Here is a 24391-nt window from a genome sequence, read left to right as displayed (position 1 = left end):
AGCCCAACACCACAGCCATTAAGCAACCACGGCGGGTAAGAAAAACATAGGACGAATGCATTCGGCCACTGCTATTCAGTGCGCCCGGAACTTTGTAGATAACGAACAAACATGAAAGCAAGCCGCGCACCACGTAACCAGTGATCTTTCTGTTTTTGTCTATTGTGCGGCACCTACTCGCCCCTTCAGCCGACACCGACCCTGTAACTCCGATTGATCCCTTGTTATCTGCCGTACACCGTACACAGCCCATGCCAACTCGATTTCTTTTTCCCTCTTATCGTTGCGCCTAACGTTTTTCTTCTATCGCTCGTTGCGCATTTCATATTCTTATCAAACTCAATCTGTAGGGGAGGAATGCGTTAACATTACGCGGCTGGGGACATCCGTGAGTGTCTGCGAGCATCGGTCGGGCGGCACATCACTGCTCGAGACTCACTCTCAACGTCCTTGAACACGAAGGAGCCGACGAAGCTGAACACGACCACCGCCAGCGGCAGCGCGTAGTCGGACAGCAGGTTTCGCAGGTAGGTCTGCAGGTAGGGGGTCTTGTTGAAGTTGTACAGCGTCACGCCCAGCATGCAAGTGCCCAGCGCGAGCATCAGGAAGAGGAGGCTCGTCTCTCGCTGGCAGTGCGAGGACACCAACACCGCGTCTGCAACGCCGATGGTGCTGGTGTTGTTGACTGCCGCGATGGACGGAAGGTGGCCACCGGTCGCCAAGGCGGTGTCGGCACAGCCCGGCGCGAGGTAGTGGCGCAGGAAGTCCTTGCTGACGTCACGACCGGCGTCCACGCAGAAGGCGATCGTGATGAAGAGCGAGAAGATTTCTTCGGTGGACCTGCGAGTGATTGGACGCGTTTTCCCTTCTATTCATAGAACTTGCCGCGCTGCATATTTGTGCGGTTCAGTGAAGACACGGAGGCCTTCCTCGTGTATTGTCCTGCAGAACTTATTGCTCACGGGCCAAGACGTATAGCCGTGTTTGGTCAGTCCATAGCTTGGCAGCTCTTACATTTTGTTTTTTGTGTGTGTGCGTGTGTATAGACCCTCGGCGGAGACAACAAAAAGCTAAGCTAAATTATGGCGTGTTACGCGCCAGAACCCCGATAGTATTGTGCCGCACGCCGTAGTAGAAGACTCCGGATTAATTTTGACCACGCCGCGCTCTTTAGCCTGCGCCTAAAGTTAAGCAGACGAGTGTTGTTTTTTGTTTTTTTTTGTTCTCCATCGCAAAGCCATCCATTAAGGTACCCCGACGGGTCAGGCAGCGACAACACATGGTGAACGTCCACTGCAGGTCCTGGAGAACAATAGACATTGGACAGCTCACCGGACCCTCAGGTATTGAACCCCAAGCCTTCAACGGATGGTATACGGAAGCATCTAATTCTTCCTTGCTTCCTGACGGTTTCTATGACCTTTCGATATGACAGTCACTCGCAATGAATTTGGGGAAAAAAGAAATTTCTTCTTATCAATGTATGCATAATTTAGGCTTTGTTCTGCCCTACCGCAAGCGTCAGGCGGAGGCTATGGGCTCAACTTCTAATGAGTGGCAATGTGCCCTTCTTCCCGTTTCAATTCCTTTTCGTTCCATTTATTACAAACTCTAATGCGAATGCAAATACAGTTTCGCCTCGATATAATGAAGTCGATGGCACACGAGAAATATCTACTCAGATCGAGAACTTAGACTGCTAAAAACACATGGTAATAACACCTCATTTACTCAAATGTAAGACGACATCCAAATTTTGCCTCAGGCAACTTTTGTAGGAGAAAGAAACTGCCGACTAGGGCTCCACTTAGAAGAGGACAGTCGTTTCAGCTCCAATGGAACAGCGCAGCTGGCGATATTGCTAATGCCAATTCTGAACTTCCAATGCTGAGCCACTGCTACGAGCAGTTTCCTGAAAGGAAAAACTGTCTACTTCAGGCGGGCATGGTAAAACATGTGAACATGTGAACACGTATACGAACATTTGAACATACGAAATACATGAACACAACGCAAAATATTTTCAATACAATAGAATTTCCCGGTGACGTGTTACTTTACCCGTACTTTAAAAAATATCGGGTTTTACGTGCCAAAACCACCTTCTGATTATGAGGCACGCCGTAGTGGAGGACCCCGGAAATTTCGACCACCTGGAATTCTTTAACGTGCACCTAAATTTAAGTACACGGGTGTCTTCGCATTTCGGCCGGGTATTCGATCCCGCAACCTCCTGCACAGCAACCCAACCCCATAGCCACTGCGCAACCACAGCCGGTACCCGTATTTACTCCCAATAACTTCGTTAAATTGCTCGAGACGTTGCACTCTCCCCATGCTTCGTGCTTTTCAACGCCTTTTACCCTTCTATAGATACGTGTCGGGGAACCGAAAGCACTTCGCTTTGAGTTTCGTTGAAGTCGACGCTTGACTGCACGTGCTACCGTGAAATGTACACAGACTTCAATTAAAACGATACATGTTTATTTTTCATGTGCTTCCCACGTCATCGACCTATGTTGGCTTCATCTAATCAGTTATGACCTTTGGGAAACCACTGCCTGCAAAACTTTAGCAAGAAGCCACTGGCACGCTTTGCAGCCCTTTATCTCACATTGTGTCGGAGAAACGCCGTAAAGACGCGAAAGCGAAGAAAGCCGAGACGACAGACGGAGTTATATACGGAGGTGGGGCAGTCTTTATGTCTTCCTTAGAGGTTCTGAGAATGTCGTAGAGTCTTTGCGGTAAAGAAGCTCGTTAGACAGACTTGAGCGATGACCTGTGTGCAGGACAAAGACGACGCACGTATTTTTCTTCCTTGTTTTGCTCGGGGAAGCACTTACAATTTAAGATACGCGAAGGCCATACTGTGAGAGCCAGCTTTACCGTCTAGTCAGAGGCATTTGGGGAATGACCGCTGGAATCATTCGCGATAACAATTTTATGGACAAGTAAAACGGCGCAGCCACGTTGCAAGTGCTTGCGTAAGGCCTAGCGACTCTCATGCTGCAGCCTTTGTGAGCTCGTATCGTGTAGCAGGCAGCAGCACCTTAAAAAAAACTACGACTCGGCATGGCCCCGTCGCATACGTGCTCATTTCGGGCGGATGCTCACCTTGTGCACCATTTCATGACCTTGCTTACGTCAAAGATGACGTAAAGGAAGAGAAAGAAGCTGTTCCAGAGTCCGACGCAGGCGTACATGGCGGTGAAGTCGAAGCCAAAGTCCTGGCTAATGTCGTAGATGACTGCCACAAGAAACGTGAAGTCAGCAGGACAGCTTGAACAACCTCGAAAGGAACACGTTGCAAAAACACACACAAAAAGAAGCAAAAACAAAACGGGAAGCAATAGTTGCACCTCAAAAGATGCAGCGCCATGTGAAAACACTTCTTGACTCTTGACACATTTCTAGTGTCAACTGAAAGGCAGTCTATATACGTGAGCTTGCTGTTATACCTACTGAGGGGCACGAGAACAGCGCATGTAATCCAGACACACCGGCAGAATCCACCGAGGAGTTACCTTTCTTTGTCTTATTCAGTTATTTTCTATAGATGTTCTGACTCTTGCACTAGTGCTTATATATACTGGTTACCTGGGGACCACGTTTTCCGTCTATAAAAGTACGAAGCTTGCTAACTTCCCCCTATGTAACCATTGCAGGGCACATCAACTTCACTCAGGCACTTGGTTTTTCTCTCTTGAGACTGGCGAATAATGAGCTACCACCGATTGCAGTTTCAACATCTGTACCTTAAGATATGTGCCCTAGGACAACCTGATTCTGTTGGAACTATAATATTTTGTCAGGAGTCCATATTGAACATGGTAAACAAACAAACTAAATTCCGCATCACAGTAGAACACACTATTTCTTTAACGACCAGCCAAACTGATTTATACAACTTAAAAAGCTAAAAAATGCACCTATTACGGACTGGTTATGAAGGTATATTGTACCTTTTTTCTAACATTCAGCGAGTGCTCTTGATATGACGTTAATAATTTTTTTCCCAGCAACGTACCTCTTTTTTATCAAGCTGCAATATAATGCCATGCTACCACGAAATATGAAATGCTAAAGCCTTCATATTCTTTGTATTTTCTTTTGTAAATGCACCACATGATTTCGCTACTCCTGCGGCTATCACTTGTTAACTTCCATAATTGTTTTCCAGCTGTACAGGTGGTCCCGCATGGGTTTGGCCGTAGACCTCCATGTACATTGGATACCTGCAACTTCACTAAAGCTTTTATTAAGACGATTTCTGATTCGTGGTCCTCTTTTGCTACTGCTATGAACTTGCTCATAGCACCTCTAAATATAAGCCGTGCTCGCAACACAAATGCGGTCTTAGTGATCGTCTTGAAGTGACACAAAAAGAAAACAAAGGCAAAACATCAGGAGAGGCCAGACTTTTAGGCACTAAATATATGTTTTAGGCGCCTGAAAGAGACACTTAAAGCATCATTTGAGCAATACAAGGGACCAAAACAGGCATATTATAGTATTCGGAAACCACTACGTCCTTTGTGTATCGACCGAGTGCGTTCATATTATGACAACATTAGTGCTGTGCGAATATTCAAAACTTTCTAATAACGAACAAAATGCTGTCACATTCGATTGTGTCTTCGAATTAGACACGCACTCCGCAATTAGGTCCTTGAATCGAGTGGACACTATACGAAAGTCCGGGTATCTTTTCAAATACTATTTTGAATGCTTTACGTCTTTCACTGTACACAATCGAACAAGAAATTGAAGCAGAAACGCGAAAACTTTCATCCCCTCCACAGCAGACATAACGAAATAGAGGAGCCTGCGTCGCTCAGGCAGTCAGGCTTATGACATTCAGCAGCAGGAATTGTTTGGTACTATTTATAAATGAATCACCTGCGCCCTTCTTATCGGTTTAAATCAGAATACCTTTCACTGCAAGATACTGTATGCAACTGTGGTACACCTACCGCGACCGTTCTTAATAAAGAAAAAAAATTGTTTTTTTTCCCTACGCCATCCCTTCGGACGATACACAAGTTTGGTAGCGAAAGCATACACAGGTGTTAACTGGCCACAACGTTACCTTCATAGTGTTTATATTAAAAGGCATGACCATGTATGCTCAGCAAAAGGAAGATTTTTCCGAATAATCTGCTTAGTCGCTTAGTCGTTCCTAATACTCACTTTGTCCTTCCAGCAAACTGTGTTTTATATTCTGCAGTTTAATGACAGAAACTATCCATTGCTTCGAATACCAGGATTCGAAAATTGCTCGGAAAGCAGTAAAATATTCGCACACTATTCGGGAAAAATATCCTACATTCGAGTTGATTTGATTCGCTTCTGGCACTTTTTGATCGGTGTTGCTTCGTATTCACCTTCTGCCTTTAAACCTTATTTTCAGATCTCTAATGGTAATGAAACCGATGTAGCGTCTTCTCGCCAGGTCTCCAAGGCAGCAATCATAGCCCATCGTTTCGCGAAGCTTTGCTTGGGTCGCGAGAGGCCGCCTTTATGTGAATCCGCGTATCGCAGCCAACACAGTTAATAGATTTGTTTCGACCCTACGAGCAAATAGTGTTTATCTAATAGGCAAACCTTCCCGCTCACAATTGAGCACTAAATGCAGCAAGCACAAAGAACACAAAGAATACACTAGGAAAGTCGCTGAACAGGTAATCACAGCATCTAAAATTCTTCCCTAGTGGACTAAAGCTAACAATTGTTCCAGTAAGAAAAGAATAGTTGCACAGATTACGGCTACAAATCCTTGAAAGAGTTTTTAAAGAACACCATCAAATAATTATTACCATCTCTGGATTGGGGGGATCAAAATTTTGCCTCTTCTCGCTCGGAAGAAACTTGTAAGCTGAAAAGTGAGCGCTCAACAATGACAGAGGTGAATGGAGCGTTTTCGTGTTTCCGCATGAGGAACGGCTTCAATGCGCCCTCTGGTAATCTAGAGTGTCGGCCTGTAAGAGGCTCTGAAATTTCTTTGAGCAGAAAAAACATTCACGTTTCTTTTCTACCAACCTACTGCACAATCAAACAAATCTTTTTTTTTCTTTTTTTTTGGCACCTAATGCTGCACACATTGGATGCAATATACACATGTATATACAATATCTATACATGGCGCGGTAGCTGCGTCGCGACTCGTAAGCTGTTCGCAAAAATCCGTTTCGCAAGCGTTCTTTCTTATTTTATGTATGTCGCCACGACTTCATAATTTGGAAGTTTCTTTGTCACACTTGCAAGCACAGGTGCATGTATTTCATTACGTATATTTATTTATATAAAAAGAGCAAGGGAAGGCGGGGCGAGAGGCAGAGTTTATTATTATTTCAGAGATTAGATGAGCCGCCATCGCATGTGTATCCGTAGAACAAAAGAAGGAAAGGAGGTGCTATCGCGGAGCTTTGGAGCAATACGGTGCCAGCGGAAACTTATTTATGACATATCCAGGGGGTCGTTTCAGAACGCTGTGGCACCACTACAAAGGCCTTCTAAAGGAACAGTAAGTGCTACTGACAGCATGAATGGGCTCGACAGATGATAAACAAGCAGGATCATCGCTTCTATACCAGCGATATTCTCGTAATACTGCTTTACAGCTGTTTTACGCCACCTTCGTATCTCGGTCAGAGCGCTCTTAAACGACCACCCGAGTACGACATTAGTGTTGCTCTTTAGTGTCCCTTTAAGGCGGCAATATGTTTACAGATAGCAAAATAAATTTATCGAACACAGCAAAAACTACTTAATTGTGAAGTTTCAGGCGCCAAAACTACAATACATAATTATGAAGAACGCCGTAATAGGCGGCTCCAAATTACTTTTGACCGTCCTGGGGTTCCTTCACGTAGAAATCGAGGTACACGAGCGTTCTAGCATTTAGCCCCCCGTGTAAATGCGGCCACCGTGTCTGGGATTCGAACGTCTGACCTCGAAGCTCTGAAACGCAAGGCGGTAGCTTCTGAGCTACCGCGGCGAATGTTGGAAGTGTGCAGTGTTCGGGAGACTTGTGGCGATGGCCATTAACGAGACGTCTTCGTGTGAGCCAACCCCCGTGTCACTTAGGTCGGTCGCTCAAACAACAGACGATATCTTCCGAAATTCCAGATTGCGAGTGTCCCCCCGTTCCCGCCTACATGCGTTTTGCTTGAAAGCAACATGTCGCGGTCAAAACGGGAGAAAGTGCTATCTGCCACGAATCTGCCACCCGTGCTCCCAAAGTAATTTTCGGGCAAAAAAAAAGCTGCTCACGTGGCCAAAGAAACTTCGCAGGTTTTGTGGGACAGCAAGCGTGTGGCATTGGAGTGGATGACGTGGCTCCAACAGCGATAAGATGACGCGACATGATGGTGAACGATCGATTGGCAGCATAAATGAGATGTAGAACCACTCGGCCAGAACCCACCTATACCACGAACGCATATTACTCGCCCTGGTCAGCCGTGGCCTTTGATGGCCTGCATAAACAGCAGGAGGTGTATAATGAATGAAGCCTTAGTGCGGGAGTATCCGTACAGGACGCAAACTTTATTCAACATCTATAACAGCCGTTCGACGGTGCACCCGTTTGGCTTCGCCGCCAAACGCATGGAGCGTCACTGGAGACCTTCCAAGCGAGCTACGTGTGTGTGTGACGATACTGCGACAGCACCACGGTGGTTTCTTTTCTGTTCCGCGCTATTCTCGCACATACACCCCTGCAGTATTTCAATAAGATCGAGAGAGCCCCGACCACACGGCGTGTCAGCGGCCTTGTAACAACGAGGAGATGGTGGGATAGGCGAATTTATGTGCGGTCCTACAACGCGATTTTCAGTTCGAATGCATACTGCTGTGCTCTTTGCTTCAGGAGTGTCCCTCGCTGCTGTAGGCCTCTGACCCGCCGTGTGGTGGAGGCTCGCGCGATATTGTCGAAAAATTGCGAGGGTGTGCTTCAAGCCCCTTAATTCTCAGCAGTTCGGGTGACGCCGAGGATAGGTGCTCGGTTACCACGCTGCAGTCCCGGGACCGACTTCTCATGTAGGTGCTAGATTTTCCTCATTCTGTTTCACGCAATCATCGTGTCGATGCAGCACAGGCAGACCAGGCGGGACAGTGTAGCCAAAGGAATGCGCTCATATTTAAAACTCCAATTTACCTCAGTGACGGCTGCACCTCAATGTTTACACTTCAATAGCATTTTAGAAGCTACGGGCGGTACATCTTTCAAAATTCTACCATTCTTTCTCTCAAATACCCGCCTGTAGAATATCGTGGAGTGACGAGTCCACTGCAGAAGAAGGATACTTTTTGGACATCTTTTTTCTCTTGGATTGCTGACCAGTGTCAGGCAGATGGTAAGGGGCCCGCAAAAGTTCAGCATTGTCAGGTGCGCGACTGTCAGCAACAATGTCGGCAAATTCTGCCACATTTTTCCTAAATAAATGACTGAATATGCTTTAGGAACGACGAGACCACGGCAAGAAAGCATTTTTAACTGATAAAAATGAAAATAGGCAAATAAAGGCACGAGAGACAGAAACAGACATATTTATATACACAACGTATTCGCTAAACCACTCCTTATGTTATAATTCCCGCTCATACACTAAAACGATGAAGCCCTGGTGCGCGAAAACAAATAGGCATTAGCCTATTATATGGTCCGTACACTTCAGACTAGGCGGCAGGGTAAGGGCCTCCGGTCGTCTGTTAGTGCCTAGCCTTACCTCGGTGATTATTATTTTACGCTTAGATGTCGGTTCACTATGCAGGCTTTACTGCAGCTGCTTTCTTTTCTCGTGGCGAAATTATGTCGTTCTCTACGTAACGTCTGGCTGATATAAGTGCGAGAAAGTTATGCACTAATAAATTAAGACATCATGGTCCTGCTCACCTTTAATGTACAGGCTGAGAGGCGCAGTCGTCATCAGTATGACGAGCGGTTGGCCACTGAAGAGTGCGAAGCCCAGTCCGCCAATGGTCTGGCTGACCATGCATTTCTTGACGTCTGCAATACCAAACGCGTCTCGAGAACTGTTATAAGCATTGAGTCCCTCCGAATGCAAGCATGAAAGAGTCGCTTAAGAACATTTTAAGCGTTACGGGATTATTTCTGAGAAACGTCGTTGCTTGCCTCCTTTGACACATACTTATAGACAATCGAACATCTCGTCTATCGAGTACACCTCACGTGAAAGAATGCACCTTGCATGCCACTCCAGTGCACTTGACTTTCGGAATTATCCGTCACCAATAGACACAATAAACGAAAATAAGTCTGAGAACGCAGGACAGAAGGGAATGCAGTAGTAGTGGGAAGGCCGAACATCTCGGGGTGATTTAGCGTGGCATGGGTGGATACCAGGCTTGTCTACACTAACCGTCCACGACGGCGAACAGCTGGTAGTGGTGAAAAGTCATTCAGGTCTGCATTCGTTAAAAGAAATCGGCTGGAGCAAGTGATGGTGTGCATTTTTTTTAACGTAAGATACTAATTAAGGAGGTGTCAATGCCTTTATCCGAAACTTATACGAACGTAGAGTTCGAGAATATAAATTCTTTCAAATCTAAAATGGGGCTAGAAGAATTACTTAGAGTGGTAGTTAGTTAAGGCCACATTTCTAGACGAGGCGATGTGCTCTCTAATCTGATTTCCAACATTTCTGACATTCACGTCTGCGTTCCTCTCTCACAAAGTTGGGGCTACGAGTTTTTCACTACTCCATGTTTTTGTACGGTAGGCATTGTGGCTTTTTGCAGTAGCAGCTGTAGAAATGGGTTTTCCATTTTTCTGCTATCAATTCGTATATGACTTTGATAAAAATATATATACATAATATTATTAAAGTTTTTACGTCCATAGTGGAAGCTGTGTGCAGAATGACGGTTACAGAAAAGAACGTACCCAAAGCTAGATAGAACAATCATGAATGAATATAAAGCACAAGGTCAAAAGTAAAAGCAGACGACAAAATAGTTCAGTTTCTTTTTTTATGTAATGGATATTCATTCAGCTAGAGGCATGAACAGACGTCAAGTGAAATGTACGTTGTGGTTTTATCTTCATCAACTTCAGACAGTTTCTCGCTTATGCCATTTTTTTTCTATTTCTTTATTGCTGTATAGCATAAGTAAATGAAGTAGCCCGCGTACTTTCTTACTCAATCTCTCCGCAGCAACCAATCTACAACAGTACTGTATCGAATACACGAAACATTTATTCAGAGGTAGCAACGTTTGCTTACCAATTTTGCCGTGTGTGTTAGTGTCATTTAACGCTCCGAATGCTATGGTAGGAAGGAGGCATCCGAAGTACAGGAAAAACGTGGTGCATATCGTCTTGTACAGCGTTCGTGGGCCCACGATACCTGTGGAGAAAAAAAAACAGCGAGGCGAGACCAACGTAAGCTTGTATCGCTGAAGCAAGAAAAATGTCTAAGAAATGCTGGACGTCGTGGATACAACTGAAAGTCATTAAGCCCGTTCAGAGTATAATATTACGAAGTACTGCGACCTCGGTGACACCGTATGCCAATACTGGATATTGATGTATCGTATTTACTCGCATACAGCTACCGCACGTTGTTTCGCGTGCGATAATTCTGCTCGGGAGAATGCTTCCGATCAAACCTTCTTTGCACTAAGTACAAAACTTAAAAATAAAGTGCCCGTAAATAGGGGGTTTTCACACCAGCCACTGTAACCTCAAACGAAATATTACTTCCAAGCAGCAGTTACGTTTGTAATAGCAGTACCGATCCTACCTCAAAAGAAACGACAAAGGCCCTTTCTTTTGTTCATTAATTCATTCCTTTTTCGCAGCATACTCAGCTGAACGTAAGAGTCCGCAAACAAATAAGTAATGTGACTGTCCCAACCTAGTCGGCGTCGTCAACGCTGACATCGGAACAAGTGGATGACTGTCGGTGCAGTGATTTTTGAGGGTGCGATGACTAATCTAGGGAAACAAATGCTTACTTTAGCGGCCAGCGAAACGGCGGGGGGGGGGGGGGGGGGGGAAGGGGAGACGCGCAAGTACGAGCATTATGCGAGTAAATAAGGTACACGTCAACTTGGTCTTCGGGGAACTACCCAATGTCCTGTCCTAATGACCGTTTCAGTCCTTAAAAACCATGGGAAAACTACTTGCATGCGCCAGAAATCCTTCAAGATTTAATGTAATCTTGACTTATCTTTCCAAGCCTTTGCTTCAAGCGAGCAACGCAAGCCCCAGGTCGATTGGACGGCCGCACTAGCCGCCATGGGCACGGCCATTTGAATGCCAATACGAGCTACGAAAGTGCACCAACCGACATATCCACATCAGACTCATGGGGCCACACTGAGACCATCCATCCATCCATCCATCCATCCATCCATCCATCCATCCATCCATCCATATCTATCCGACTATCTAGCTATCTATCTACCTATATCACAGGAGCGCGCGCACACACACACACTTTGACATAGGGTCATGAGGGTTTACCATCGACGTAGTCGCTGATGTAGTAGGGCAGCCGACGCCGGACATCGTCACGCAAGCCTCGGGCAATGGTGCACTTGCGCTCCTTCTGAAATGCGTCAGAGCGCAAAATTTACTGCAACATATTCTGAACTGTAGTTTTTTTTTTTCGTCCTTGACGTTGGCAAGGCTAGGGAGAGACACCGGGAGCTACGGCGAGGCACTACGTACAACAATTCCTATCCGCAGGTCTGTTGCGGAGGAAATGGCGCCATATTGCTCCCCAGCACATTTCAATTTGCATTAGGCACTGTTCTCGCATGCGCAAAGCGCTTTATTTGCAAGTTGAAGTCCCAGCAAGAAACGCATCACCGGTTGAGCAACACCTACGATGCGATCCCGAGCGAAGCAACAGCGACATGCGTTGCTTGAACTTGCGTCCACATTTCATATACCAATAATGAAAGCACCTCTCTCACCGAAATATTTATGCTATATTGAAAAAATGGCTGTGGCTTAGCTAAGGTTAAGCCCAGGATGCGAAGCATACTAGCCTTTATTTTAGTTGTTGAACCACTGTTTAGCCTGGTGAACTGCTGTTGCTTGGCTATATTTGGTTCGGCTAGACGAACAAACAACTCATGCGTTACTCTGCTTCGCCTTCAAGAGTGGAATGCGACAGCGTTCCCGTCGACCCGCCAAGGGGTGTAAGACAATGGGCTACGGCGCAGCGACTACGCGCCCCGCATTGGACGCGGTGAGCGTGGAGCAACGCAGCGTTCGGCGCGGCAACGAAATGTGCGCCTGAGCAAGCGACGCACGCCTGAGCCTTAGAAACAGCTCGTTTCTAAGGCAACACCGCATTCACTAGAGGCGCTTTTGTACCGCTTTGAAGCATCGTACTCGTGGCTCAGTGGTAGCGTCTCCGTCTCACACTCCGGAGACCCTGGTTTGATTCCCACCCAGCCCATCTTGCAAGAGTTGAGCCAAAGCCACCTAGAAACAAGCGCAGCTGCTTATAACCGCCGCGACTCCGCGAGCGACGGCGCGAGTTTGGAGCCCCGTTTCTCCTCTGTCGTGACGTCACGGTGTCACGTGGTCAGCCTTGAAGGCGACGCCGCGAGCGACGGCGCGAGTTGGAGCCCCGTTTCTCCTCTGTCGTGACGTCGCGGTGTCACGTGGTATGGCGTGAAGGTCATTGAAGGCGACACCGCCGCGCCTGAGGAGCTGGGTTGAGCTCTAGTAATATGCTTCGCATAATAAATATTATTGCTGTGCCATAGTGAGGTTACAAAACTTATTTTTATACGCGACTCATGAGATCTGCGCTCTTTCGAAGCACATGCGCCGCTCCCGGAGGCGGCCATTTCGGCTTTGTACTTTGACAATCTCGAAACTTCGGAGGACGTCCAAAACATTCCCGCCTCTTGGGAAAAAATTGCACTGTTTAGAAAACAAAAATACAGTTCTCCTCCTTCACGTCCGATGGCGAAGTGTGTCCATGAGCGGCGCGGAAGGTCTCAAAAGCGGCGTCTCGGACCATTGTTAGTGGCCTAACGATGTACAATGAACGCGATATGGAAAGAGTTAAAGTGATAAAGTACCGAGGAAACGGATTAAAGCAACCTCATTGTGTCAGAAAGCTGGCACTGGAATGAGGATTTTTAACTTTTGTTTCCTTTTTGCGTTACATTAGATGTGTCCCGAAATTGCAGTGGTTTAAGAGGGACGTAGTATTGGAGGACTCTGGACTAATTTTGACCACCTGGGGATCGTTAAAGTGAACGTAAATCTAAGCAACTCAATGCCAAAGCCAGTGGGGCACCATTATGGGTAACAGATTAGTCCCGTTGCTAGCAGTTTTACGAGGTGAGCGTTTTGAGAGGGCCCGGTAGTGAGGACTTAGGTTTTTTTTCCTGCAGAGCAGACTCAATGCAACCGTTATGGTCGAAACTCTCAACACTATGCTGTCAACGCGTTTCAAGTTTTATGCGGTTGGTAGTAGATAACAACGCACAAATAAATCTGCAGAAAAGAAGCCCGAGGGCACAAGGCCTTTGAAAGGTTATAAATGAAGTAAATAAAAACGATGAAAACGCGGCATGATGGCGAATAACATTTAGCGGCGAAAATGGGATTTAAATTTTTTTAGGAGTGATCATTGTTTCTCAATAAACAGCACTAACGATACCTATCGGCAATCAGCAATACTACTACCCAGAATTCACTCGTCACTTGGACCAACAAGATAACTTTTATACCGGATTAACCTCTTTCGAGATTTAAAGGCATGCAGTAAGCGCACATTGAAGAAAAAAAAATTGGTTAACTTTACAAGCAACTTGCAGGTTCTTGGATTTGTCTATTTTCCTGCATTTCTCAGCAAAATTGTAGCGGAGAGAAAGTGTCGCGCATGCGCGGTTTAACTTTGCTCCTCAATCACATGCGTGGTAATATCCTGACAACCCTCGTGCAGGTTTGTGAAATATGAACAAGAACACCGAATTTTCGCTTAAAAGTGGTATTTGTGTAAGTGAGAAAAAGTGAGAGTGTGTGAGAGAGAGAATGAGAGAAAGTGAGAGAGAAAGTCAGTGAGAGAGAAAGTCAGTGAGAGAGAAAGTCAGTGAGAGAGAAAGTGAGAGAGAAAGTGAGAGAGAGAAAGTGAGAGAGTGAGAAAGTGAGAGAGTGAGAAAGTGAGCGAGTGAGCGAGCGCTTGTAATGGGGAAAAGATTTATATGAACGATTCTTCAGCAGCAAAACAACATACCAAGTGGTAATGAGTGAGGTGCTGATTTACACCTTTGCAGGAATCACGGTTGGACGAGGTTGCACATTACACCGCATCGCTCATTGCATTCTATCATTTTCAAAATTATACTCTGCTGCGATTACGTAAAGTATGCGTTCCAGATACGAAGTGAGATTCATACGGGACTGTCTGGAAGTGCTTTAGTCACACTGCGTCATTTGACGATACTTTGATACACAGTGTCGCATTGTCCCTGACGACAGAATACACCTGTAAAGCATGTTTAGAATATCGCGAAGACGGGGAAACCAGAGGATACAGCCACAACATACAAACTCACCACGCGATGTCACATCTTCAACTCTGAGTATGAGCAAAGATAAGCAGTTTTTACCGTAACAGATATGAAACTCAACTTGAAAAGCGATTGTGCACTTGAGCTGGGTTCGGCTCTCAGGAGAACATAAAGATTAACGCAGTGACGGCCACACCGAAATGCTCATATAGCTCCGAAGGAACTCACCGGTTCTGATATTATACTCCTGATCAACTGTACGGCGATAACATTATCAGGATCAGCCCAATAATGGCTTTGATTACACTGCTTGAGCATCGTGCCGATTTCTACCCAAACTTTTAAAAAAAATCACCGCGCAAGCACTCTGTACAGACGGCTAACCAGCGAAGCGGAAACGTGCGGCCCCGGTGTTCATCACTGGGTTAATCCCTGCGGTTCTCTAAACGACGGCTTGGTAGGCTACCGGATCCTCGGTACACAGTCGCTGCTTGCGCTCGGCTGTACAAGCCTGTTCTTGTACCCGGGATGCAGCATCGGCACGGCGCAGACGAGCTCGTTCCCGGTTCTGCTCGCGGCGTTGCTGATCGAACGCTGCCTGCTCCTCGGAGTACGTATGACGCTTGGCCTACCCATTTCTAGCCGGAGAGAAGCTGCTGCGCTCGCGCTCGGCTGCGACGGAAAGCAGGTGATCACGCGCCTCTCTTTTTTTTTCCCGCACGCGCATGGGGTTGCTGGGGTTTTCGGCGTACAGGCGACACACTGACGAATTTTCTATCTACGTACAGCTTCACTGTAAAACTTCATGGGGAAACAGACAGCTTCGCTGTAAAACTTCATGAAGAAGCAACTCACGTATGCACTGGTATAAGGCTCGTTCTACCGACCCGTTTAATTATTCAGCCTCGAGGATATGACTGCACTACAAAGTGCAATAAAACCCATGCGAGGACGCGCATTGTGCCAAGGTATCAGAATCAGTCGAAGCACACCTTTGGTTACGGAGCTTTCGGGGATCATTCCGCCTTATTCTGTGTCGACGAAAACAAGAAAAAAGGCTGGGGAGTGTCCTGTATAATGCCCTCAATATAAGTCTTACGCAGATTAAGCACACGTTTCAATTTAGGTGAGGCGAACCTTTCGTGAAGTTTATCAGGTAAATATATTACAAATAACGCGAGCCCCACAAATGTCGTCGCTTTCATCGCATGCAGAACGCGTAACCTCCTGCATCTCTTATGCATAGCAGTAGTCACAACGTTAATCTCACGCAATGTTTACGCTTGTGCACTGCACGGTTTACAAGATACGCTGCAGCGTGTATACAAGCACACTGGGGAAAGAGGGAGATAAGACGCAGCGATGTGACCGCAAAACGAAGTTTGCAAACACACGCACACTTTCTCGCGCAGCGTCCGGCGAGCCGCTACCGGGCGCCAGGGTGTCCCTCTGGTCAGCAGCGAGGCGGCCAGCGTGCTCGGACAGCTCGTCGGCGAACTGCGCGTGCGAGCGCGCTTCCCAGAGCCGCCGACGAAACGCCGAGTCGGCGAACAGCGTGGCGAAGGTGCGGCCGGTCTCCAGCGCGTTCTTGGTGCCTTTCTCCTTGCTCGGCGTCAGCACCGCGACCAGGAACCGCACGTCCCCGCAGGTTCGACCCATGTTGGCCGGGTGCTTGAGGCGTGCCACGGCCACGCGCTTCCTCTGCAGCGAGGGCACCGAGCACCTGCAATCGCCGGCGGAAAGTCTCGCTGTCCACGTTCGTGGACGCCCATTCGATTACGGGCAGCTGACCTGCAAAGCCTACCGCACGTGGACGAGCCCCTCCAGCGCCTGCGACCGAAGCTTCCTGCGACTTCGCGCATGCTGCCGGCTCATAGGTGTCTTACCTTAGTACCTTTCTCCAGGCCTGCAGACTTCCACAGCACTCTTATGGAGTTTCTTATGAAAATTACTGAAGACGCGCCATGAATATTGTTTTGATAGGAGGTCTTTGCCTCCTTTTCTCTGTTTTCGGAAACGAAATGTCCTCTTGGTCGCCTGTTAAAGTTTTCCGGATACAGCCATGGAGCCTATACGCGAAATTGTACCCCCTGGTGTACGACCCACCTACGAAACGTGAACGCCAATCAATGTCGCTCTGAGAGAGGGGAAAATATGCAACCATTACTATTTCTTGTCGCGATCGAACTGCTTCGTCAGAATTTCGAGCCCCGCTCCGCTCGCACCGAGATCGGCCTCTCATGAACGACGAATAATAAGAAAGGAATCAAATCAAGGGAATGGACTTCTTGTGCGTCATATTAGCGTCCAGGATTCGCTCCTGCCTGGATCCTTAGAACGCCTTCATATTTCCTGCCTTGGCCATGCGTTCAGCTCAATATGTCAGGGATCACGAAGAAACTACGCGCTCCATACCCGGCCTGAGAGTCTTAAAGCCACTTACGAGTATGTACAACATACGACAGCACTATCCTCACCCAAATACTGATGTCCCAGACGTGTCACCTGTCACAACAACTTTGCTTCACCCCGTACTTGTAATGTTGACCACAGGTCTACATCAACTGTTCCCAAGCTAGTTGCTACCTGATAGATTATTTATGACCTACTGCCTAGTGTCTGGGCCGTGCTTTGCGCCTATTGACCTGCGATACAAGTAATCGTGTCCCAGCTCAGACAAGACCCGCATTATGTTTTGACCCTCGATAGTGCAGACCTTACAGGCATCGCTAGTGAAGGGACCACGAATAGATTGGTTACGCAAGCGCTGCGGTGGGAAAGCTAACGTGGGAACTCTGAAGCATGAGCTGCCTTGTATGTATAAGCACTGTTGCGCCCGCTGCTCTTTAGAGACCGTAGATACCATCTGCTTTTTTGCTTATTTTGTACCAAGTTTAACACGCGATGTCTTGGCTCCACAAGACAGTCACTACAGGGGCTTCCATAAGCCCGGCAGCGAAATTAGGTTTCGCATGCCCGCACATACACACGCTTCGACTGAAGTTTGGCGTGCAGCAGACGGCTTGACTCGGCGCATTAAACTGGTGCTGTGCTCTGTTCAGCTACCATAAGAGGAGCCCAGAATGCGATCGCTGGCACGTATGCGAGACACTAGGGCATATGTTTTGCGTCTGCTGAACATAGAGCGACCGATTTAAGCGTCTTCTTTGGAAAGCATCAACGCCAGATCATTCTCGGAGGACACTATGTTGGTTTCTGACCCCCATCCCCCACACACACGGTGCATAATACAGTAACAATTCGGGACATACTACAATTTTTACATGAGCCAACAACTGATACGAGACTTAGTACCCCGGTTATCATCATCTTTCTCCTTCCCATTTTTCTCTTAGCATAAATATAGAGGCCGTATTTTGGGACGATCACTTTTGGTGATACGATTGCTTTTGCCTAACGTAGTACACGGAACGTTGTATGATGCGGGCCGTTTTGCTCAAGCAGCCAATCAGTTCATCCGACTTTACTCAACTAGCAAATCAGCTCTTCCTGAAAGTGATATTGCCGAAAGTGACCGTGCGAGATTGAATGCCTAGGTAGCAGGCTAGGGTGCAGAAGCTGGGGTCGACCATCTTTGCGTTCTTTAATTTCTACTCTTGCATAAGACAGCCATTTTTCGGCGATCGCAATCTCTAGCGCGCAATTCAGTCTCACGTCTTAACGTTGGATTGTTTCTTCTAGAGTGTCTGAGAACCCTCACAAACTCGTATATTTTTGTTTTTATTCCTGTAGAAACCGTTTGTAATGACTCTCGACGAGAGCGTTAGCTTCCTTGAAATTATGACTCATTCTTCATTTATTTATGAATGACGATTATGGTAATGTTCTCGGTGGCGTTTCAACTGTTCTTTCAATGCGCCTTAGCACTTGCTCACAATCGTATATTGTCATGCACATTGTACAAGTCATGGCTCTCACTGGGCCGAGCGCATTCGAAGCGAGTTTCGTAATGCACATCATGCACATCGACTAACGCGCTGGAGAGTGCAGTTGGTGTCGCAGATGATCACCGAGCTCGCGCCTCATATTTTCCCTTCACTCTTTCCCAATGACGGTTCTACTAATGTTCCCTTCTCGCACTCCGTCACACCACATCCTCTCCAGCTACAGGATTGTGGCGTTGATGCATGCCTCCATCGAAAAAGGAAGTGGACTAAGAGCGAGCATTAAGTAGCGCAGCCCTTGGCAAGCCATCTCTCCTCGTGAAGCCATTGCCTTTGACTTTCCCCTAAAAAGAGTGGGCCCAATACGAAACCTCTGAGACTCAACGTATTGGCCGAGAATCGTGGGTTTCCGGTAGCGTTTAATCGATGTGGACTTGTTCGGCTGCCGTGCCTTGGCTCTGTCTGCAGAGCGGAAGCACTAAAACCTACCGCGCGCCCTGACGTGACGATTCAGTGTTAGGTCGACTCGTTTGGCTTCAAGCTTGTTTGCACAGTGCTTCCCTGCTCGTTTTGTCCTTCCTCCATGCATTCGTCGATGCGTTGAGGGATCAGAATGCAGCAAAGAAGCTGGTTATTAAAAGTACATATGCTCGGAACAAACTAGACATCTTGCTCACCATCATGGACTCGGTTGGTCCGAATGTAGCAAGTTTGAAAGCTTGGGCACGTCTGCATAAACTCACATGACACACAGCCAGCTCTGGTCGTAGTCGAAGTCCCCGTTCCCGTAGCTGCAAACGCCCTGGATAGTCCTGGTTGGCATGGCAACTGTAAAGCACGTTTACTACCGTCAGCCGGGCAAAGGCTCGGGTCGTATTTCAGATGGAGAGCACGCCCCTGCTACCGGTAACTTCTGAACTATCGCTAGAACCGCCGAAATGCCAGCGAACCAGAGTGTTATGCAAACGGCCATGTTATATTTAGCAGCCATTGTTCCACAAAGCGCCGTGCATTGACTTCTTAGAAACTGATAAACATGAAATCGAGGTTCCTACATTAAAAAAGGTCGCCTCTCCTAAGCGCATACATATAGAATTCGTCATTTGTAATAGCAGTAATGCCACAGCTGTTCTCACATGTGGGTAGCGCAACGCGCAAACATACGTGAACTCAGCGTTTTGTCAGCTTCATGGCCATGCATTCCTGAAGGACCACCGAATGCTTGCCTCTCCAACAAAGCCTTCGCTCTATTGAGCTAGGCTTAACGCCACGTGTTCTCCCAGTGGGGACAAAGCACCCTACGAGAGGAGGCTGTGCACTTTCAATTCAACTGACATCTACGCATATATATATATATATATATATATATATATATATATATATATATATATATATATATATATATATATATATATATATATATATATATATATATATATATATATATACGAGAGGAGGCTGTGCACTTTCAATTCAACTGACATCTACGCATATATATATATATATATATATATATATATATATATATATATATATATATATATATATATATATATATATATATATATATATATATATATATATGCACAAGACGAAGGTTTTCGCGCCCGACCCCAAGGTAAGACGAACGTTAGGGTATATGTTTTTACGGAGGTTTTACGGTTTTCACCGCAGAAGTTTAGCGAACAAGGAAGATATTGGCTAAACTGCAGTGTTGTGGTGAAACAGCCCTGCAGCAATGCCATCTGTTGGGCGTGTTGGTAAACTGGAAGCATATTTAGCGCCAGAATTGTGTTGCCTCCCTTCCGTCCTTGTTTGCTGGCGCTAAATATGCTTCCCGCAGCAATTTTCAGCAATTTTCATCCGCAGGGAAGCACAAATATATAAATCAATTTTGCCGTACATTAAATATTCAAAAATTGTATTTACATGTGCATCAAGCATAATAAGCATTTTTTTTTTCGAGAACTGATAGAGGGGCGTCTCATACATGTGACTTGAAAGCAGTTTTCTTTGCATAATACACTGAAGTGTTAAGGTGTTCTGTGCTTAAAAAACACAGAATCGGAGTTTTTTTTTAACAAGAAACCTCATTGCATGGGTGCTGCAAACTGAGTGCTGCCAATATGCGTTAAAATCATACTCGAGCGTTTGTGGCTCCTGCCGGCGATAGAAAAGCCACGCGCTCTCCCACAATCAAGTTGCAGGGCGCATTCGTCGCCGACCGGCAACTTAGGGTGCTAAATAATTTACACCCTTAACTTCGAACAAGGGGTGTAAATGTGTTTGTAATTCCCACCCTTACTTCCTCTGACACATCAAAGTTATGGGGCACGTTCATCGCCGAACGCCAAATAAACAGTGCAAAATAATCTCTACCCTTAAAACGACACCCTGACACTCAAAAAGGTTGTGACCGTGTGGTTCGTAAACACATTTAGACCATTCTCCAGCAAGTCCAGCGGCCGGCGAAGGCCAGTTGAGCCTTGGTCTAAGGGAGCCACCCATCGCTCTTTGTCCCCTTTTCCCCCCTCCCTTTCTTAATAGCGTTTTTACTACTACTACTACTACTAGTACTACTACTACTACTACTACTGCATTATTAATTTTCACGGGTGTAAATTATCTTAGTCTATTATTACTCCTAGACACGTACTTGCTGTCGCGCGAGAGCTTTGGGGCGTCTGAAGGCTTAGATGCTGCGGTAGAGTGTTCTCATCCATCGCATTCGCCTTCCAACCATCACATTCATCGTTGATGGTTGTTTCTGCACAGTTCTATAAGCTCAGAACAGTTGAGCGCCAGCGAACGGGGTATTTACGCGGGCATTACGTATTGTGTTCGCTGCCTCTTAGCAAATACGTTAGCAAACATTCATCACACAACGACACTTCGAGCAACCTGGAGATGTGCATTTTCTTTTAAATTCAAGATCGGCAAATATTTAACCGCTCGACGAGCAACGCTTCTAACAATTACGCTCACCTTGTTCGGATGCGAATATCGCTTGTTTGGCTTCGCTAACAGTCGTTGCTTGCTCGCCGCTTCCCAAAACCTGAAACGTCATTGAAGGTTGCGGGTGAGATAAATGGCTGTGTGGGGAACTACAGGCACATTGAAAAAAGTAATAATAGTCTGTCCATCTTTGTAGACTAATCACGAGAAGAAAATAATGCTCCCGTCTAAAAATCAGCCCGCCTCTTCCAGCCAAATCGTAGAAAATGTGTTTTTTAAGTAATACTTCTAATACCAGTCTGATTTAAGTAATACCAGTCTAATTTAAGCATTATTTTTAGAGTTATTTTAGAGTCCTAAAGCGGCACTTTGGCTGTGAGAGATGCCGTTATGGCGTATTAGAGAGCCAGTCAAATGAAAACCTTAAATTTGTCACAAAATCTTAAAATTTCTCGCCATTAATATGTAAGCTGACAAATTCGCTGGCAACTAATGTAAAAAAGTATTCGGCAAAACTCCGAAACAAAGTTCACAGGAAGTATTTGGTAGGTGACGGAAGCGTGAAGTCGAATAAACATCCTCGAAGTCTTGTCTTGAGGTGTGCCGCCCCACTCAAGACAAGCATCAAATAATAAAAGCATTCTGTTATCGTATTTGGGAGAAGCAAGGGAATAAAACGTAATAAAAATTCGTCGGAGAATAAATACTAAGTGCAGCAATGTTCAGTCATCGCACCTGCAAGGCGTGCAAATGAAGTAGGAAATTACAATCGGTTATACATCCATATCGCCGGCGCCAATACGCATTGAAACCGCGGCAAGCTACAGCGGACATGCAGGATGGCGATGTTATGCGCCTACGGGTTCTCATTGAATTGAGTATCAGTACCGAACACCGATAAGGAGGACCAGGTGAGGATGTGTAAGCTGAACAAACAAGATGCCGGTGGCAAAAGTTCAAACCTTAGTGATTGTTGGAAAGTGTTATGCCTGTTTGCAGTTCCGGACGCGGATTTCTGATCACGTCTGCGGGATATTAAGCTGCATATGTGATTTCTCGCGCGCTTAAGCTGACTTTCGTTACTTCCAGAATTAAGATAGCAAACGTTGCACCAGTTGAATGCGCCTGACGTAGCGTTCTTTCTTATCACTTTACAGCGTCCGCTACAGCGTAAGCACGGAGACGGCAGGCGAGCACGTCGATTGTTTCGCTCGCTTCGTGGTTGTGTAAACTAACGTGTAAAACCTGTTGGCTGCCGTACCTTCTTCAACACAGTATTGACGACGTCTTCCAGCGTCGTCTCCTGAACGTCTAGAATCACCGTGGCGTCCTGGAGAAAACGGTGTACGTCCATGGAAGCTCGCACTTCGTTGCTGAAGTCTTTCATGGGAACCACCTGCAAAAAAAAGAAAAAAACAAACTGCGTCTCAGCTAACAAAATATATTTCGCCCGGAGATGACGTTTTCCTTTTCAGGCACGCAAGGGCCACATAAATCGGCAAAGTGGGAATCGAAGTTAATTTACGCATCAATTGTGGGTTTTTAACGTCCAGAAACTGCGCATTAGGTGACGAGAGACGGCATTGTGAAGAGCTGAGAAGAAATCGTGACCGCCGGGGGTTCTCCTGCACTCGACGTAGGTACCGTACGTCGTTTTTGTTTTTGTTTTCATTCCGCCGCCATCATTATAATACGGCTGCCTCAGATAGGAACCGAACCGGCGACCCCGGTGCTCAGCAGCAGATCTCTATAGCCACGGATTCACCACGGCATCTTTGAGGTCGAGTAGTGTCGCTAACTTATGGTGTGGAAATACCTAGAAGGACGCGTGCTCGGAAGGGGCTACGCGTGGCTATAACGGTCGCGTACTAACGTGTTATGGACTTTCGCTGCCTTACAATCGGAAAAGTCGCGTGCTCTTCCACAAGCTGCCCTTCACTGCAGTGCCATATCAAGCTGCGGTAGCTGTAGTAGATACAGAATGTCAGTTAGCGCGGAACGTTCCTCGAATTTATGTTTACTCAACACAGTGATTAAAATTAACATGTAGAGAACGTTATCGCACCACAGCAAGCCTTCGTCGAAATGAAATGCTCTGCCGGAAGATTTGCTGATGCCTCAAAATTTTGCGTATAATGACACGCACGAATAAGCGTGAATTGATAAGAAATGCGGGGCAAGAACGTGAGCGCATCTCGCTCTACCCGTATTTTTAATTCAGAATAAAATTTTTGTAATATTGAACATTTGTCAGGTACGTGTGTCAACGCACGCTTGCATCTTTGGTGAAAGAAGTGTGTGCACAATTATTTACTTTAAAACTGGTGAACCTCTCTATGACCGCACTTAAGTGGTCTGTCCCAAGATAATTTATTACGTCATCTCGAGACTACTGAAAAGAGTGCTGTTGCCTACATTCACTGGAATTTAACTGTCAAAGTTATGGGGCTGTATATTCTGTCAAAAGCACGGTCTTGCCGAACAAATATAATTTTTTGCAAGGCCGCAGCTGTCCTGAGTGTGATCCGGAACCTAATGGTTGAAGTTGGCCCACAGAACTCCGTTACGAGTGGTCTCACCCTTGAAACAATATAAACGAAGTTAAATTTTTTTTGTAATTGTCATATGGAAGCAAAAGCCCATGACTCCGCTTTTGAAGAGCGTGCTTCGTCTCAGAGAGTTGTCGGTTTTGTGTTGATGGCCGAATGATCTCTCAACGTAGTGGCGTCACTGTTGCGTGGGAAGGCACTTTCCAGTCAGAACAGGATCGTTCAGAGATGACGTGAAAGATCGCTTTCGGGAGGAGTTGCACCAACTTTGACACAGGCGAGACCTGTGCGAGTCCACACAGCAGCACTACCATAGCGACTTTGATCGACCTTAATCATTCACTCATAGACGTTTACGGCATTGGGTTCATTATTCGTCGTTTCAAATCGCATTGCTTCGCCCTAAAATAGTATTTTCTCGAGCGTTACATACAGGAGTGTCTAAGCACTCTTTATCTCGTTTCACTTAAG

The 24391-nt window shown here is 46.3% G+C and overlaps 1 protein-coding gene across 1 annotated transcript in view; it reads right to left on the bottom strand.

Moving 5' to 3' along the window:
- The window catches only part of LOC142560675 (solute carrier family 4 member 11-like), a 38024-nt gene that overhangs the window by 4057 nt on the left and 9576 nt on the right, over positions 1 to 24391 (bottom strand). The window contains exons 3-11 of the mRNA XM_075672926.1: positions 22633 to 22767; positions 21402 to 21471; positions 19160 to 19244; positions 15910 to 16234; positions 11492 to 11576; positions 10248 to 10370; positions 8897 to 9010; positions 3115 to 3247; positions 440 to 840 (exon numbers count right to left, since the gene is read on the bottom strand). Coding sequence (XP_075529041.1) covers positions 440 to 840; positions 3115 to 3247; positions 8897 to 9010; positions 10248 to 10370; positions 11492 to 11576; positions 15910 to 16234; positions 19160 to 19244; positions 21402 to 21471; positions 22633 to 22767 — 1471 coding nt within the window. The remainder of the gene's footprint in view (positions 1 to 439; positions 841 to 3114; positions 3248 to 8896; positions 9011 to 10247; positions 10371 to 11491; positions 11577 to 15909; positions 16235 to 19159; positions 19245 to 21401; positions 21472 to 22632; positions 22768 to 24391) is intronic.

This window comes from Dermacentor variabilis, chromosome 10 (assembly GCF_050947875.1).
Source record: "Dermacentor variabilis isolate Ectoservices chromosome 10, ASM5094787v1, whole genome shotgun sequence".
NCBI classification, from domain to species: Eukaryota; Metazoa; Arthropoda; class Arachnida; order Ixodida; family Ixodidae; genus Dermacentor; species Dermacentor variabilis.
This window is presented reverse-complemented; position numbering and strand designations above follow the sequence as displayed.